This window comes from Amblyomma mixtum, chromosome 10 (genome assembly GCF_055824585.1).
Source record: "Amblyomma mixtum isolate Tamu chromosome 10, ASM5582458v1, whole genome shotgun sequence".
NCBI classification, from domain to species: Eukaryota; Metazoa; Arthropoda; class Arachnida; order Ixodida; family Ixodidae; genus Amblyomma; species Amblyomma mixtum.
In genome coordinates, this window is record NC_143021.1 from 115,541,677 (window position 1) to 115,556,337 (window position 14,661).

At 44.5% G+C, this 14,661-nt stretch overlaps 1 protein-coding gene and 1 non-coding gene across 4 annotated transcripts in view; both read right to left on the reverse strand.

Moving 5' to 3' along the window:
* Positions 1-5,182: 5,182 nt before the first annotated feature.
* Positions 5,183-5,254, reverse strand: TRNAR-CCU (transfer RNA arginine (anticodon CCU)). The gene has a single exon. It is a non-coding gene; the product is annotated as a tRNA-Arg (tRNA).
* Positions 5,255-6,425: 1,171 nt separating this feature from the next.
* LOC149326731 (putative cytochrome P450 12a4, mitochondrial) overlaps positions 6,426-14,661 on the reverse strand; it is an 81,620-nt gene continuing 73,384 nt past the window's right edge. For 2 of the 3 annotated variants that reach the window (XM_089563969.1, XM_089563971.1), the window contains 4 exons: positions 12,615-12,784; positions 10,364-10,442; positions 9,291-9,521; positions 6,426-6,590 (listed from right to left, as the gene is read on the reverse strand). In XM_089563969.1, coding sequence (XP_089420095.1) covers positions 6,471-6,590; positions 9,291-9,521; positions 10,364-10,442; positions 12,615-12,784 — 600 coding nt within the window. In that variant the 3' untranslated portion in view covers positions 6,426-6,470. The remainder of the gene's footprint in view (positions 6,591-9,290; positions 9,522-10,363; positions 10,443-12,614; positions 12,785-14,661) is intronic. The other variant, XM_089563970.1, reaches the window with a different exon arrangement.

Here is a 14,661-nt window from a genome sequence, read left to right on the forward strand (position 1 = left end):
GTTTTGAGGCGTTCACAGTAACGAAACTTTTTATGTGGAGCGCGACTACAGCGGAAAGGCGTGCCAGTAATATCTGCCCTGTATTCGGCAGCGGGTGCGAGTAAAGACAAGGTGTACGGCTCTCGCTTCATCGTGTGAGGCCTGGAGAATTTATTCTCAAAGGGCTGTTAGTAACAACGGGAATGTAAGCGGCCTTCTTGGGTGCAAACTTCTTGACGATGTTCCCGTTTTGCAAAGAGAAGAAGGGAAACCAACGCTTGAAGGCTGCAGGAGCGAAGTCCTGCCTTCTAGATATTTGAAGAGGCTATGAAGGTCAGGGTCTGATCGATGCTACTGCGCGAATGCGCTGCTGCTGGTAGGCCCAAGGAAGGAGTCGTCATCGTCCTATTTTGGGTCGTGACAGGCAGTCGGCGTAAGACTGCATGAACCAGACTTGTAGAGCACGCAGACCTCAAATTGTCGAAGCTTTAACCTCTATTGAGCAAAGTGGCTTAATGGGTTTTGGGGGTTGAAATTTCAACACAACACGTGATGATCGCTCACAACCTTTAACGATGCCAAACATTCTCGGCCATACAAGTACGTCCAGAATACAAGTACGGCCGGAATTTTGAGGTGACAAACTGCCAGGAGCTGCCTTCGACAAAGAACGGCCCGCAAACTTTATATCTCCCGCTGCCGTCTACTGCATGTGAGCGCCACCTAGGCCGGCAGTGCATGCTCCGTATAAACCTAGGCTTCGGTGTTACACAGGTGCGGACTGAAAATAATACTGAAGTTCTTTCAATGTTTCAGGTTGTGGAGTTTCTCACTTGAATGGCACATCTGACTTCGCACAGAATGCCTGAGTCTTAAAGGACAGACAAGAACCGCATAGAGTGCGGAGATATTTCAATATCCGTTTTGTTTGCCCTCTGAATTATGTCCGAGACAAGCGCTGCACCACGGCACCATACAAAGCAATGACCAATAGTTTCTGGTAGGACGCACAGGCGGCAGTTCAAGGACGATGGTCCGAAAATCCCCTTAGCATGAAGCCACGCGTTGGTGGGTAGAGTCGAAGTCTGGATTTAAAGAAAAAAGGTTCTTTCAGCTGATCTAATCTACATTCGCTGAACTCACTTCAATACACTAGAGTTAATAAAATCAAGGTAAGGCTGCCTATACACAGGTACACGGAATACAGATTCTATTAGTACTTTTTTCATCTGTCTTTTTGACAAGTCGAATGAGTATTTCAACGAGAAGCGAACAGTCAGGAAATCAAAGGTATCAGCAACCTCATTCAGGAAACCCCACAATGATTCCTCACGGCCATGACCAGTCAAAGCAAACAGACAAGGCAGGAGACAACTCAGTCGGCTTCTAAGCCCTGCGAGCAGCAATGGGTGGTTTGCAGCTTTGAAAAAGAAAAACCGTGAAATAAGCCTGTGAACAAAGAAGTGGCCGACAACAAAGGACAACTCCTCCAGACTCGGAAGAAAGAGACAGAATGTCTGTACGTATAGGCTCCCAATGAGAGCGCCAAACATCTCGAATAGTCTGCGCAGCGCATGTAGGCCTACCTTCTTCCTCACACAGTGCATCATTTGCAGTGCAAAGACAAGCTTTGGAACCACCAATACCTTGCAGATTTGTGCCCAATAAAAATAAAGAGCTTCCGACCCATCCACACCTGCGTTTCGCGCCTCACAAAGATAATTTGCGACTCCCAATAAGATCCGTTTTTCCTGACCTGATGAAGGGGAATCCCAAGATAGTGTAGGGAATTAGAGTCGTAGCTTATGCTCAAGTATGGTTAGGTTTCGTACTCCAGTAGTCCAACAAGAATCATTTAGATTTCTTTTCAAATTCAAAGCCGCGTAAGAGACGTCACAGAACTGCGCTAATAAATGGAAAGTTTCAGGCACATTTATTTTGTCTGAACAGAAAGGGGACGTCACCATCAGAGCCTAAAATTCTAATTTTCGAGTGATCAAGTGAAAATCCTCGAATAGCTTCGGGTCTGGTGATACTCGAGCAAAAATATTCGAGATAAAAATAAAATAACAGAGGTGATAATGGGCAACCCTGCTGGATAGACGAGACTCGTGGAATGGGTTTGGTAAGTTTATGATTTACGATCACCCTAGTATGCCACTGTTTGTAGCATTCTAATGCCCTCAAGCAGTACATCCCCAATGGTTTGCACGTTCCAAGACTGTAAACATAAAATCATGACGCACTTTAACAAAGGCGTTTACAAGATCACTCTGAACTTGTGAAACCTCTCTGGCCTCATCTTTTACTAAATCCAGCACCGAACGTACAATATGTGTACAAATTCGGATTTTTTTCCTGTGTCCTACATCGGAGGTAAGACAGACGGCAAAAATGTATGTTTAGTTTTGCCTGACAAAGATAAAGGCCTCTAATGCCACATGCTTGATGTGAGGCAGTTGAATCCATAGCCACAAGGCACGGGACGCTATCCTTCGAGGGTTTTTAACCGGCTCTTCTCGGTGCTTTCCGGAACGAGTACAGTATGACCGGCATACCGTACTGTATGTGAGGATAACCCCTCACCCCGAGGCATTGCTTGAATTATGTGTAACTAGCCATGATAAAGGTGATGATATTTCAGGGATTTGAGCATTACTAGTAAGTGATCACAGACCCGTAATCTGCTTTATTCCGTATGTAAAAAGAAAAAAAAAAGGGTCTACTTGGTGCACTCCAGTCTTACATCGTAACTTTACTTCGAAAGCGAAATACGTTCTGCGCTACGTTAGCAGCGTCTAACTCTGGACTGACGTTTATTCAGTGGAAAATCCAAACTTATCCTACGATATATTCCTAATGAAAAAAAAGGAAAGTCATGACAAAGCATTTTTTTTCACGCGGTCAAGGTTTGCAACAAATCACGAAAGCCCTGGGTAACCAAACAATTACATAAAAAAAACAAAGGCACGAGGCAAACTTTAGGGTAGATTTTCTCGGTCAAAGTAGCTGGCTCTGTTAGCCGAATATAAGCGAATCAGAACAAGCTCAGTTCAGAACTGAAAAAATCGCGGTTACAATACAACACGCGCTTAAGTTTGAAGCTATCTCAAGTAATCCTAACAAGATATGGAACTGCATTAGCGATCTTATGAGAAAATCCAGGAACAGGGTTCCTAGTGTCCTTAGAATTAATCGTGTTGTGTATAAGTATTCTAGTTTGGCAAATAAACTTAACACTCATTTTGTACACCTAGGGGTAACGCCTCAACAGTTGGGGGGGCAGCGATGGACTTGACAAATGCATAACTTCCAATGCGGTCGACTCGTTGTTCCTCATTTCATGCACTGGACATGAAATAAGTTCCTGTCTTAAACCTTTAACTAACGATGATATTAAGGCTACGCCTATACCATCCGTTGCTTGCTTAATATATCTTGCTCTGCAGCATATTTGCAATAGTTTATTAGATACAGGAACCTTTCCGAAGAGCATGACAATTGCAAGAGTGGTCGATGTACATATGGGTGATCCACACGATGATATTAACAATTACAAACCTATCTCAGCATTAAATATATTTTAAAGTGTTGAGAAAGGATATAAAATCTCAATTCAATGAATTCTTTAATGAAAGGCAGTTCCTCGTAAAGCAGCAGTATAGTTTTTCGTTAAAATAGTCGACTGAAATAGCCCTTGGGAATATTAAAAACAGGTTAATTGGTAATATTGAGAATACCCATAACACAGTAGGCCTGTTCCTTGATTTTACAAAACCATGTGATTCTAATAAACACGACATTTTATTTTAAAAACTTTCTTTTTATGACGTTCGCGGCGTTCCTCTTAATTTTACTCGCAGCTATCTGGCGGAGAGATTCCAATTTAGTAGCCTTAATGCAAATTCGCCTAAGTTAGAGGCAATTACATATGGTGTTCCAGAAGATTCAATTCTAGGGCCTTTATTTTTTACAATTTACAGCAATGATATTGTCCGTATACCAAAAACACCTGATATTATACTGTACGCAGTTGATACACGCACGTTTCTTTTTTTGCGGGGAAAACATTAATCCACTCTTCAAATATCCGCGGACACCTAGTTACATAAACTTTCATGCTGGCTCAGGCTCAACCACCTCGAACTCAACGTAACGAAAAGACAATATGTAGTATTTAATGCACGTAATAACCCTAATAATTTTCATATCACAATCAAGTACCAAGCCTTGCACACTGAACGCGCTTTCGTTTACAAGTTTTTAGGTCTTCTTTTTGTCGGAAATTTAAATTGGACTCCTCGTGTAAACAAGATTCGTGCAGATATCTCCAGGTGCACTGGAATTTTGTCAGGTTCTTGGGTGGCTTAAGTGCAATTATATTTTAATTTAGTTTATCCTCATTTACAATATTATCTCTCAATTTAATCTGAGGCACAACTACTAAGACAAACTTACACAGTTCTCAGCTATTGTAAAAAGAGCACTGCGTTGCAAAGAAAACTTAGATCCGTTGGAACATTCATACCCATTTTTCTTGAAGCACAATGTGCTGAAGATAAACGAAATATTTAAACTATAGCTACAGTGCACATCTACAATGAAAGTACCCCTGACCAGGTTTACTTTTGTGCTTTATATTTGCACAGCAACAAACCGTACGATTTCAGGCAGAGTCGTTTTCAAATGCCTCTTTTGAGAACAAACAATGGCGCACAAAAACTTGATTACCTAATTCCTGAATTAATAAACACGAGTGAATTATGGAACTTCTGGTGCAGCTTCGTGCCCGTCATAACTTTAAACACATTTTAAAAACTTACCTCCTGTCTCTCTCTACCCCATAAGCAGTTTTCGTTCCTTAGTTTTATGTAACACGCGTTTTCTTTTTACTTCTTTTTTTCCATGTTATTAGCTTCTTTTCATTTCATCATCTTTTTACGATGTGCAAGTATACGATGGTGTTGCCTGCTTTATTGCTTCATGGACCTGTGCTTAATCTATATTGACTGTATATAAGCAAACAAGAGAAGGGGAATGAGGGGCTCGTTATAAATATCAGAGAAGCCAACAGCCACAGAAACCAAGGGACACAGGGGATATTTTTAATTTGTTTATTTTGTGATTTTTGATTTAGAATATTACTGAATATGTTATCGTTTAAAGCTAATTGATTAGAAAAGCAGAAGAAAAAACAACCACATGCCGCCGGTGGGATCTGAACCCACGACCTCCGAATTAGGCGTCCGGTGCTCTACCGCTGAGCTACGGCGACGGCTGTCAAATTTGCTGCTTTCGGGGGTATTTATGTTTACGAATAACCTAACCTTGGAGTGTTCATCAGCGCCACCCACGTTCTTAAGCGGCGGACGTCGCCGTCGCCGGAGCTCAGCGGTAGAGCACCGGACGCGTAATTCGGAGGTCGTGGGTTCGGATCCCAAGGGCGGCATGTGGTTGTTTTTTCTTATGCTTTTCTAATCAATTAGCTTTAAACGATAACATATTCAGTAAAATTCTAAATCGAAAAGCACAAAATAAATAAATTAAAAATATCCCCTGTGTCCCTTGGTTTCTGTGGCTGTTGGCTTCTCTCATATTGACTGTATATGTTGATTTAACGTGTTCCGTTGTCATTCTGCTGCGCAAATAATGGGTGACGGGGCCTCGTTAGGCATAAGTGAATTGCCTTTTGTCCCGTCACCCAAGACCAAGCTTGTCTGAAAAAAAGACGAATCAATCAATCAAGAAAAAGTGGGAGGTAAAAAGCCAACATCGTGAGCAACTCTGAAGACTTCCAACAAGACAGGCGCCAAGCAGGACGAAAACGTTTTGTAGAGTTCGCTACTCAAGCCATTCGGGACAGGAGATTTCTGCCCCAGCATAGCGGAAGTAGCCATCTGACTGCGTCCGAGCAGAGAAGGCCCTCTATTATACCTCGTTGCCCTTCGATAAAGTCGAGAAAACGCATCATAGAAGCGACTGAAGTCCGACCCACAAGTCTGGCTTCAACCACCTCGAAAGACACGCGCACAGTAGTCATAAAAAGCCGCGAGAATTCGCGGGGTGTCACTATAAATATTTTCATTGCACTGAATCTCTGATACCTCGTTTGCAAGAGCAGCTTTCCTTTGATCACGTGACAGCCGTCAATATGGCTGATCTTCGAGGAACCTACGAGTGCAGTGTTGTTAGCCTTAAACTGTACCATAGACGCGCGCTCGCTATGCACTGCAGAGTGTCGTCATCATCTTCCATCTGCACCGTCTCGTGGTACTGGCCGCTCACCGTCGTCTACTACGTAGCACCAATCCGTGCTTTCCCACTGATTTGAATCAGTAAACTTTCACTATATTTTTTCCATTTTTTCAATCCTCATGGACGCTTCAAGGACAGAACAATATTTCCAGCTCTTGCTTTTATTTTTCAGTTAGAAAAAATGTCACGATGTTGACCATGATATAGCGAAGCCTCTTTTCGTAGCAGTGGTGCAGTCACGTCGTTGCTTCCAGTTCAACAAATCGAAACCTGGCAGGTTTTGCTGGCTTGCCCGAGAATTGCGTCAGAAACCCAATATCGCCGTGATGGTTCTCAACTCGGTATTTCCTGAGAACCTAGGAATGAAACAATAAAACAAAATAAATTATTTCATAGCTGTGAAAGCAGTGCACAAGTAAACTAAAGTAAACTAAAGATTTCAAGGGCCAGCTAGTACACATTAGAGGTTGTAGCTATTAGCGTAGCGTAGCGATAGCGTGAGGTTGTAGCGTGTAATTTAAACCGAAAAAATAAAGTGGAATGAAGAAGATGATTAGCACCGCCACCAACGACGACGAAGTGCTAGCGCCGCCCGTCTAAGGCTCGTGCTGGAGAACTGCCTCTCGTGCGCCGGTTTTTCGCCTGGCTGGTTCCTAGACTACTTGCGCCAGGGTCTTCGTCGCCAGCGCTTCAACGTGCCAATAAACCGCTCTACAAAAGCAGTAAACGTAAGACGAACTCATAGTTTCAAATTCAGTTTTAACCGACGAAGGTGAGTATCCTTGTTATTAGCGCCATATCTTGTTGGCCGATGAGTATGGGTTACATCCGGTCACAGGAGAAACCTAAAGAAGCGCGGAAGGCAATGCAAGAGAGTGAGACACTGAGGTTGTTGAAATAAGTAGCGTGGTTGTGCAATCAGCGTCCACCTAAATCGCAGACAGGAACGGTGCAACAAAGCTAGAACACTAATATACTATCTGCTAGAAAAAAAATCAGTCCTGACAGGTTGCGTTCGTCACACCATACAACTGAAAATACAATGCAATAATAATCAGTCTTCTTCGAGTGCAAAATCTTGTTTCCCTGTTCGCACCTAAACTCTGTTATTCGAGTTTCATTCGGCGCTGATTGGAGACCATGGTGCGCCACTTTAGAAGCCCGCCAGTGTAGATCGATAGGCTGCACGTTGTCTTCAAGCTTCATCTACTAGAGTAGAGCCGTCTGCTCGCGCACTGTCATCACCCAATAAAAGCCATTACTAGGTTAGAAATTTTTTTTTTTGTGAACTGTGAACACGCACAAGCCTTCTTTTTTTTTTCAATTCAGCGGCGCTTTCGCGGTGATCGTCACCACGAAACCCTGTGATGCAGTCTTCTGACTCTTCGAGGATTTATGCCGCGGTCCCTTTTTCTTTTTTTGCAATCTCCAACTTTCTATTTGCAAAACGCTAGCAGTCATAGTAACCTTTCACAGTTCTTTTCGAGAGTGACATAGTGAGCAGCACGTCTCAAGTAATAAATATACATGCACTTACTACAAGTGAAAAGTGGTGCCGACGAATAGCTACCAAACTGAAAGGCCGCGTTCTACTTAACCTTGGCAAGTATACATGCGTCATGGTCGCCATTTGCTTTCAGGTATTTGCTTCCCGCTTATTATGATTATGCAGAACTGAGGTTTCAGAAATAAACATTAGTTTACATTTAGCTCGACCAACGATCTCCTAAAAAAATTTCAAACATTCCTCAGCCTGATAGAAATCCTGTATTCCATAAAACTTCAGTTGGGCCTAGTTGGTACATGTTGCTGTGAAGGTGAAGGTTGCGAAACACGGGACGAACCACAATGAAGAGACACAAAGACACACACAGGCCCTACTAACGAACTCGTTTTTTTCTTCTTGAGAACGCATACTTATACACCTGACCACGCATGCTCAAACGCTATCTTTAACCACAATAGTCATGCCAAGGGCTGTTAAAGCAAACGCAAAAAATTGATTTCAGCTGCGTACAGAGCCACGGACGTATCACTAATACAGTCTACTGCTTTTTCCTTTATGTGGAAAGCTTCCAAAGCCAGCCGCGCGCGTTCATTTTTGCTTTTTCCTAGTGTCACGGTCTCGTCAAATCGCGCTGCGCAATTGTGGCAAGAACTGAGGCGGCTTACAAGATGTGCCCCTTTTTCTGTGCTGTTCTTAACTTTATTCGCATGTCCCTGAGTCGCTCGTTTATGCACTGGCCTGTCTGCCCGATGTAGGTCATACCACGACTTTCATTTTTCACCCTCATCTGCGATGTCTTCCTTGAACTTAAGCCTGCTCGCATCCCCCCGTAAAGCTGAGTCCTTAAAACTTGACGTAAGGGAAACAGCGCGAAAGAAGAAGCCCGAAGGCGAAATGAAGAAGGGACAGGAAAGAGCGCTCTTTCATGTCCCTTCTTCCTTTCGCCTTCAGGCTTCTTCGTTCGCGCTGCTTCACTTATGTCAAAATGGACCTACTTTCCCAACAAAACGTTCTGCTTGATTCCTTAAAATTTCTTCACTCAATAGTCCATTCTGCTAATTGCCTTTCAGAGGGTAAGCATATGTCATTTTCAAAACCATCTGCAACCAGGAGCCATCACGTTCTTGATATCCAACCTTTTTTGACCTCACTAACGTTTTCAAATACGGCTTTTTTCCCCGCACTGTCGAGAGTTAGAATTCTTTGCATTGCAACATTCGTGCATTATCAGTTTCTTATTTTGCGTCGGCAATTAAGTCGTAGCGATCTATGGTGTTGTTTTCAGCGTTTATATTTGTAACGCTTGTAATGTACCCTTGTATGCGTGGAATTGTTCCACATTTTATGTACCCACTCCTGCTATAGCCCCTAGAATGGGGCTGCAGTATTTTCAAATAAAAAAATAAAAAATAAAGAGGTAAGTTTCCATACTTTCGATATTTGTTTTTTGTGCGTGTGCATGATACAGATGCGAAAAAAAGGTAAAAAAGATACTGGCTGTTCCTGTGTTTTCCGTCTCATGAACCTCTGCCGAATCTCGGCGCCACACCTTTGCCAGCAGGATGCAGATCTCCATTTCCGCAATCCTCCTGCCGATGCACATCCTCGGTCCCATGCTGAACGGCAGGGAGGCGAACGGGTGCAGGGTCCACTCGTCCGCGTTCTCTTTCTCTGCCTGAGCGTCGCCTGAACGCAGCCACCTCTCCGGCAGAAACTCGGACGCACGCGTGAAGTTCTCCTCCAATCTTCCAGACACGAACGGCTGAGTCCGCATCACAGTCTGCGCAAGTTGGTGTGATGAAGCTCTGCTGCATGAATCAACTAGAAAAAGGTGTGACAACTTCGAAGGACGTTGGAAACAAATCACAGAAATGCGAGAATAGTTGGCTGTGTATCACGCGCTATACACCTGGAGATGTTTGACGTGAAACTGGCTGTAGCAGAAGCAGCAAGAAAGGCTTGAAGGAATTTTTGAATCCATAAATGAAAAAATAAACATCATCGACGTGACATAGAGATTTGTCTGTGTAACGAAAGCAAATAATGGCGCTGGATCTTTTAACGAAATTCAAAAAATACTTCTCGCTGCAAGCTCGCACAAGACAATTCGTTGCGTAGTTACACAAATATTTTTTCGAGGCTGGCTATTCAAAGCGTTTAAATGTAGGAGAGGGTTGAAAATCTCTAATCCTATTTTTGTAAGACGTCAGCAGTAACTCCATATAGCGCAGTTTGATTGATATTACCTTTACTTTTGAGATGCGCTATGCCATATCAAGTGAGCGCCTTGAAATATTCGCACTACCAACAGCTCTTCAAAACTTGCGGTGCTTATTTTTGCGTTCGCAAGAGCACATCTTAAATGTGGAACATGACGCGTGATCATCATAAAAACATTCTTGCCTCTAGAGGTTTGTGACGCGCACATCGACTGCGAAAGTATAAAACAGTATATATTTGCTCTGCCTAGCAGTGAACAGTACGAAGCATTGGAGACCCTAATACCGCATATAACACAGTGAAGAGCCACTTGCGCCTCCGGAGATTCTAGGGCCGAATTTAGGTCACTATATGATTTAGCACGCAGTTTTTTTGCAAAGAAGCACACTTATATGTACATACATTAGCTGGTATCCGGTAGCCTGACATAACAACATCGTGATTGATTTTTCGGTTGACGCCTGGTATGATTGGATGAAATCTGAAAATGGTAAATCATCTCGTTAATTTCTTCCGACCCCAGATTCAGCATTTAATATCACAAAGAAGGTTAGCACTTCAGAGAAAATGCAATCTCCATTGAAACAACTGATAACGGTTTAGTCCAAAGTGTTGCACGTGTGTACAGACGCGTTTCGTTTCTCTTTGGATGAATGCAAGCAATTCCGGCAGTACGTATCTATGATTTATGGGGGTTTAACGTCCCAAAGCACTCAGGCTATGAAAGACTCCGTAGTGTAGGGCTCCGGAAATTCGATCATGTTGTACTCTTTAACGTGTACTGATATGGCACTGTAGAGGGGCCTCTAGAATTTCGCCTCCATCGAAATACATGTGTGCGCGCGCGCGTGCGTGTGTGTGTGTGTGTATGTGTGTGCGTGCGTGTGCGTGTGCGTGCGTGTGTGTGTGTGTGTGTGTGTGTGTGTGTGTGTGTGTGTGTATGTGTGTGTGCGTGCGTGCGTGCGTGCGTGCGTGTGTGTGTGTGGCGGGGGCCAAAACAAACACTCTACACATGGAAAACACGTCTTTGAGCGGTGGGAGGCGATGCTGACCAGCGATAACCTGGAGGACCAACGGGCCCTCCTACAACAGATCTGCAGGGAAACTCAAGCAAGTGGAGCCCTGGAATGAGGACTCCGCCCATAAGCTAGCACAAGAGCCGTTCTCTTTAATAAAGTTTTTCCTCCTCCTCATGCTCCTCTACGTTCTTGTAACCCAGAAAAACAAGTATGTGTAGAAATTGTCTGTCTACTGAAAACCTGCCCTGCACTTCACATCATTCCTTGCTACAATCCACAAGATATCAGTTGTCAGTGCAATAATTTGAAGAGCCAAAACACACTGGCGCACAGAACCAGTGCAGACAAAACAAAAACACAAGATATTCAAGGAAGGCGCCAAGAACGGCTAACGAATATGCTTTATTCAGAAAGCCATTAGCATAAAAAAAATGCTTGTGGTTTAGCATTGCTAATCATGGAAAATTTAGTGAAAGCGAGTTTTTGTCCACTGACCCACGGAGCCAGCTGCGCTGCTTTCTTGTCGTCAAAATCAATGGACTCTACAAGGTTGTCAACGGCAACGCCAGTGAACCCAATGAATGGCTTGGTTTTTGAGGAGAGCAAATGGCGCAGTAACTGTCACGTCCAGCCGCCGCGGTGGCTCAGTTGTTAAGGCGCTTGTCTACCGAGCCGGAGTACCCGGGTTAGAACCCGACCACGGCGGCCGCGTTTCGATGGAGGCGGAACGCGAGAGGCGCCAGTTTGCTGTGCGATGTCAGTGCACGTCAAGGTGGTCGACATTATGCCGGAGACTACGGCACCTCTCTCTTCCTTTGTTCTCTCACTCCCACCTTTGTATCTTCCCTTACGGCGTGGCTCGGGTGTCCACCGAGATATGTGAGACAGACACTCAGTGATTTCCTCTCATCAAAACGAAAACCAATTTTCAACTGTCAGGTCTTGGTGGACGCCCGAACCGCGCCGTAGGAGAAGGGATAAAAAATACAAGAAGAAAGGAAAAACCTGAAAACCGAGAATTGCGTTTTGTTGTAAAGGAAATGGCGCAGTATCTGTATCAGATCTTGGTAGACACCAAAACTCCGCCTTAACAATCTAGGAATTGAAACATTCACATTGCAGAATATTGTGCAAATCACAATGCTGCTTATTACTGTTGGTTGAGGCGAATCTGACCAAAATGCTGAAATTACACGCAAGATGACGCGTAAATTTCGAATAGATGATGGAGCCCTGCCTTATTCCTTGTATTATTAGAGGGCAGCATTATTAAAAGCACCATAGGAAAGAAAAAAGCTTGAAAGATTGGATAGCAGAGATTAATCAAAGTTACTGTGGCTTCTTGCATTGGACTTAGAAAATGTATTGTCAGAATAATTATCCACACGCACCTAATTACTCAGTAATACAAACTACACACTCCCTGATACTAAGTGAGAGATTTTTGGAGGCAGACGGATAATGGCGCTGTCTGTTTCTTCTTTGCTGCTGATTTTAAGTGATCACGCACCAACTAGCTCCACAATTGAGCATAGGGGAGGTTAATGCTTCCTCTGTTGCTCATACGCTATGCAGGGCGTTTCTTTTGCCAGACCCCAAAATAAATCTCCATTTCCCAACGGATAAAGACATACCGGAGTGACTCTTTGATACAGGCCTTGAGGTAGGGCAGATGGTCAGGGTGATCCACCTCAGCGCCCTCAATTTCTTTTCGCGTCGCCGACAACGCTTCCTTCCGTGCTTTTTCCTGCGCCTCCGAGTTCATCGCTAAGCAGTAGAGGCTGAAAGTGGCAGCTCCCGATGTCTGAAAAAGCAAATCAAACAGTTTCGCTTGAGAAAGGTTTCTCCTTTTCTCAGTAAAACGCAGTCGGACTCGTGATAAATGCCTGGTTGCTATAGTTTTTGGTTGAGTAAGCAGCTTTGTATTTAAACAAAGGCCTAGAACAACCCTTGGTGCACGGCATGATAGTTGGGACGCCTTTATGGGTCTGCATGATCGTGATTTTGGGCTGAGAGAGCGAATTACGCTGTTCTTCATGCAGCACACGAAACGTAAAAACATTTCTTTCAACGTAGGAGGGTAGATGTGTAGGCCAGTTGGTGAGACATGAAGGAGCTAGACACCGCAGCGGACACGGGACAGAGAAAGAAGACGACACAGGGCGGTACTTGCAACTAAAATTTTATTTGAAACTTCATGGGTTTATAAAGAGGCTTTGTCCCGTGTCCGCTGCGGTGTCTAGCTCCTTCATTTCTTTCAGCGACAACAGCCCGTGAAAGACATGACCCAGAAAAGGAGACACGCACACACAAAGCACTAACAACTGAAGGTTCATTGCCTTGCTGGCAATAAGTCCCAGAAAATGATTAAAATGAACAAATAATAACAAAAAAAGAATGTGAATGCGAGGGTGTGTCAGTTTGTCCCTACCAGTCGTGGGTTTCCAAGATAAATTGGCAAACTGGATTTTGAGGAAAGAAAATGGCGCAGTATCTATGTCACATATCTCGGTCGACAAGAAAACCAATTTCTTTTCTTGCCAAGAAGTGACAAAGGGACTGGTCCTCGCCTTCGCAGTGTTTTCGAAGCGAAAGCTTCACTACGCCATGTAAAGCCAAGGTCGCGGACGGCAGGACTCTGACGTTGAAGTGAACACCTTAGTCACGCCTTAAGCTACGAAACCGATGAAGTGCGGCAGCTTCGAAAGCAAAGGAAAGGCGCATAACTGGCCCCCTGGGACAGTGGACACCTCACTCGCAGCGGTACAGCTACGCAGCGGTAGTAACAGATGTGCGCTGCATGCGCTGACATTAATAAGGTTGTTGCAGAAACGCGGCACTAAAGCCATAGGCCGTCGGTGTTCGCTGTGTTCATTGGCGTTGACAACTTTTTCGGCTCCGATTACGTTAAGGAAAGGAAGTGCGGATAACTGGCTCCCGAGATCAGTAGACGCCCGAATCGCGCTTTGAGATACGTGGGGTGGTGATACAGAGAGGTGTGGGCTGCATGCGTTAGCACTGACAACGTCGTGGCAGACACGCGGTAGTGGTGGTGAAAACACTTATTCGAAAGGGACAGAGGTATGCTTGGATCAGTCCGTAGGTAACCGATCCTTAGAAGCACTAGGCACAGGTCCCTAGTTTGGGACCCCAATGGCGGTGTCCGCCGCCCGGGCGCGCCCGACTAAGGTTTATTGGGCCTGTAAGTCGTGGCAACCGAGCAGGACCGCCTCCCAGTCCTCCCGAGTTGGGTTGGGGTGGAGGGGTAGCTGGGTTGGAGACACTGCAGCAACAGGCCGCAGTGTTCGTCGAGTGAGCAAACTCTCGCGATCAGCCACCTGCCAGGGTGGCAGGTTGGGAGCGCTGCCTATCCAGTGTCCGCAACTCACTCAACGTTACAGACGCCAAGCCTCGTATAGTTAGTTGCCCGATACGCCATAGCTTTCGCCCTCTAACCAGGTTCAACAGTAGTTCAATTGCAGCAAAATTCTTAGTTTTATTATTATTATTTTTTATATTTCAATCATTCTTTTGGTGTTTATTGTGAGCAATGTAATAAGCCTTGAGTTAGCGCTATGTGTGCGCGTGCCTCCTTTTCTCGGTACTGTGTTTCGCGGGCTGTTTTCGACCAAATCATGCACCAACTGGCCCGGCAACTTTCCGTAATGCATGTTTCCCCAA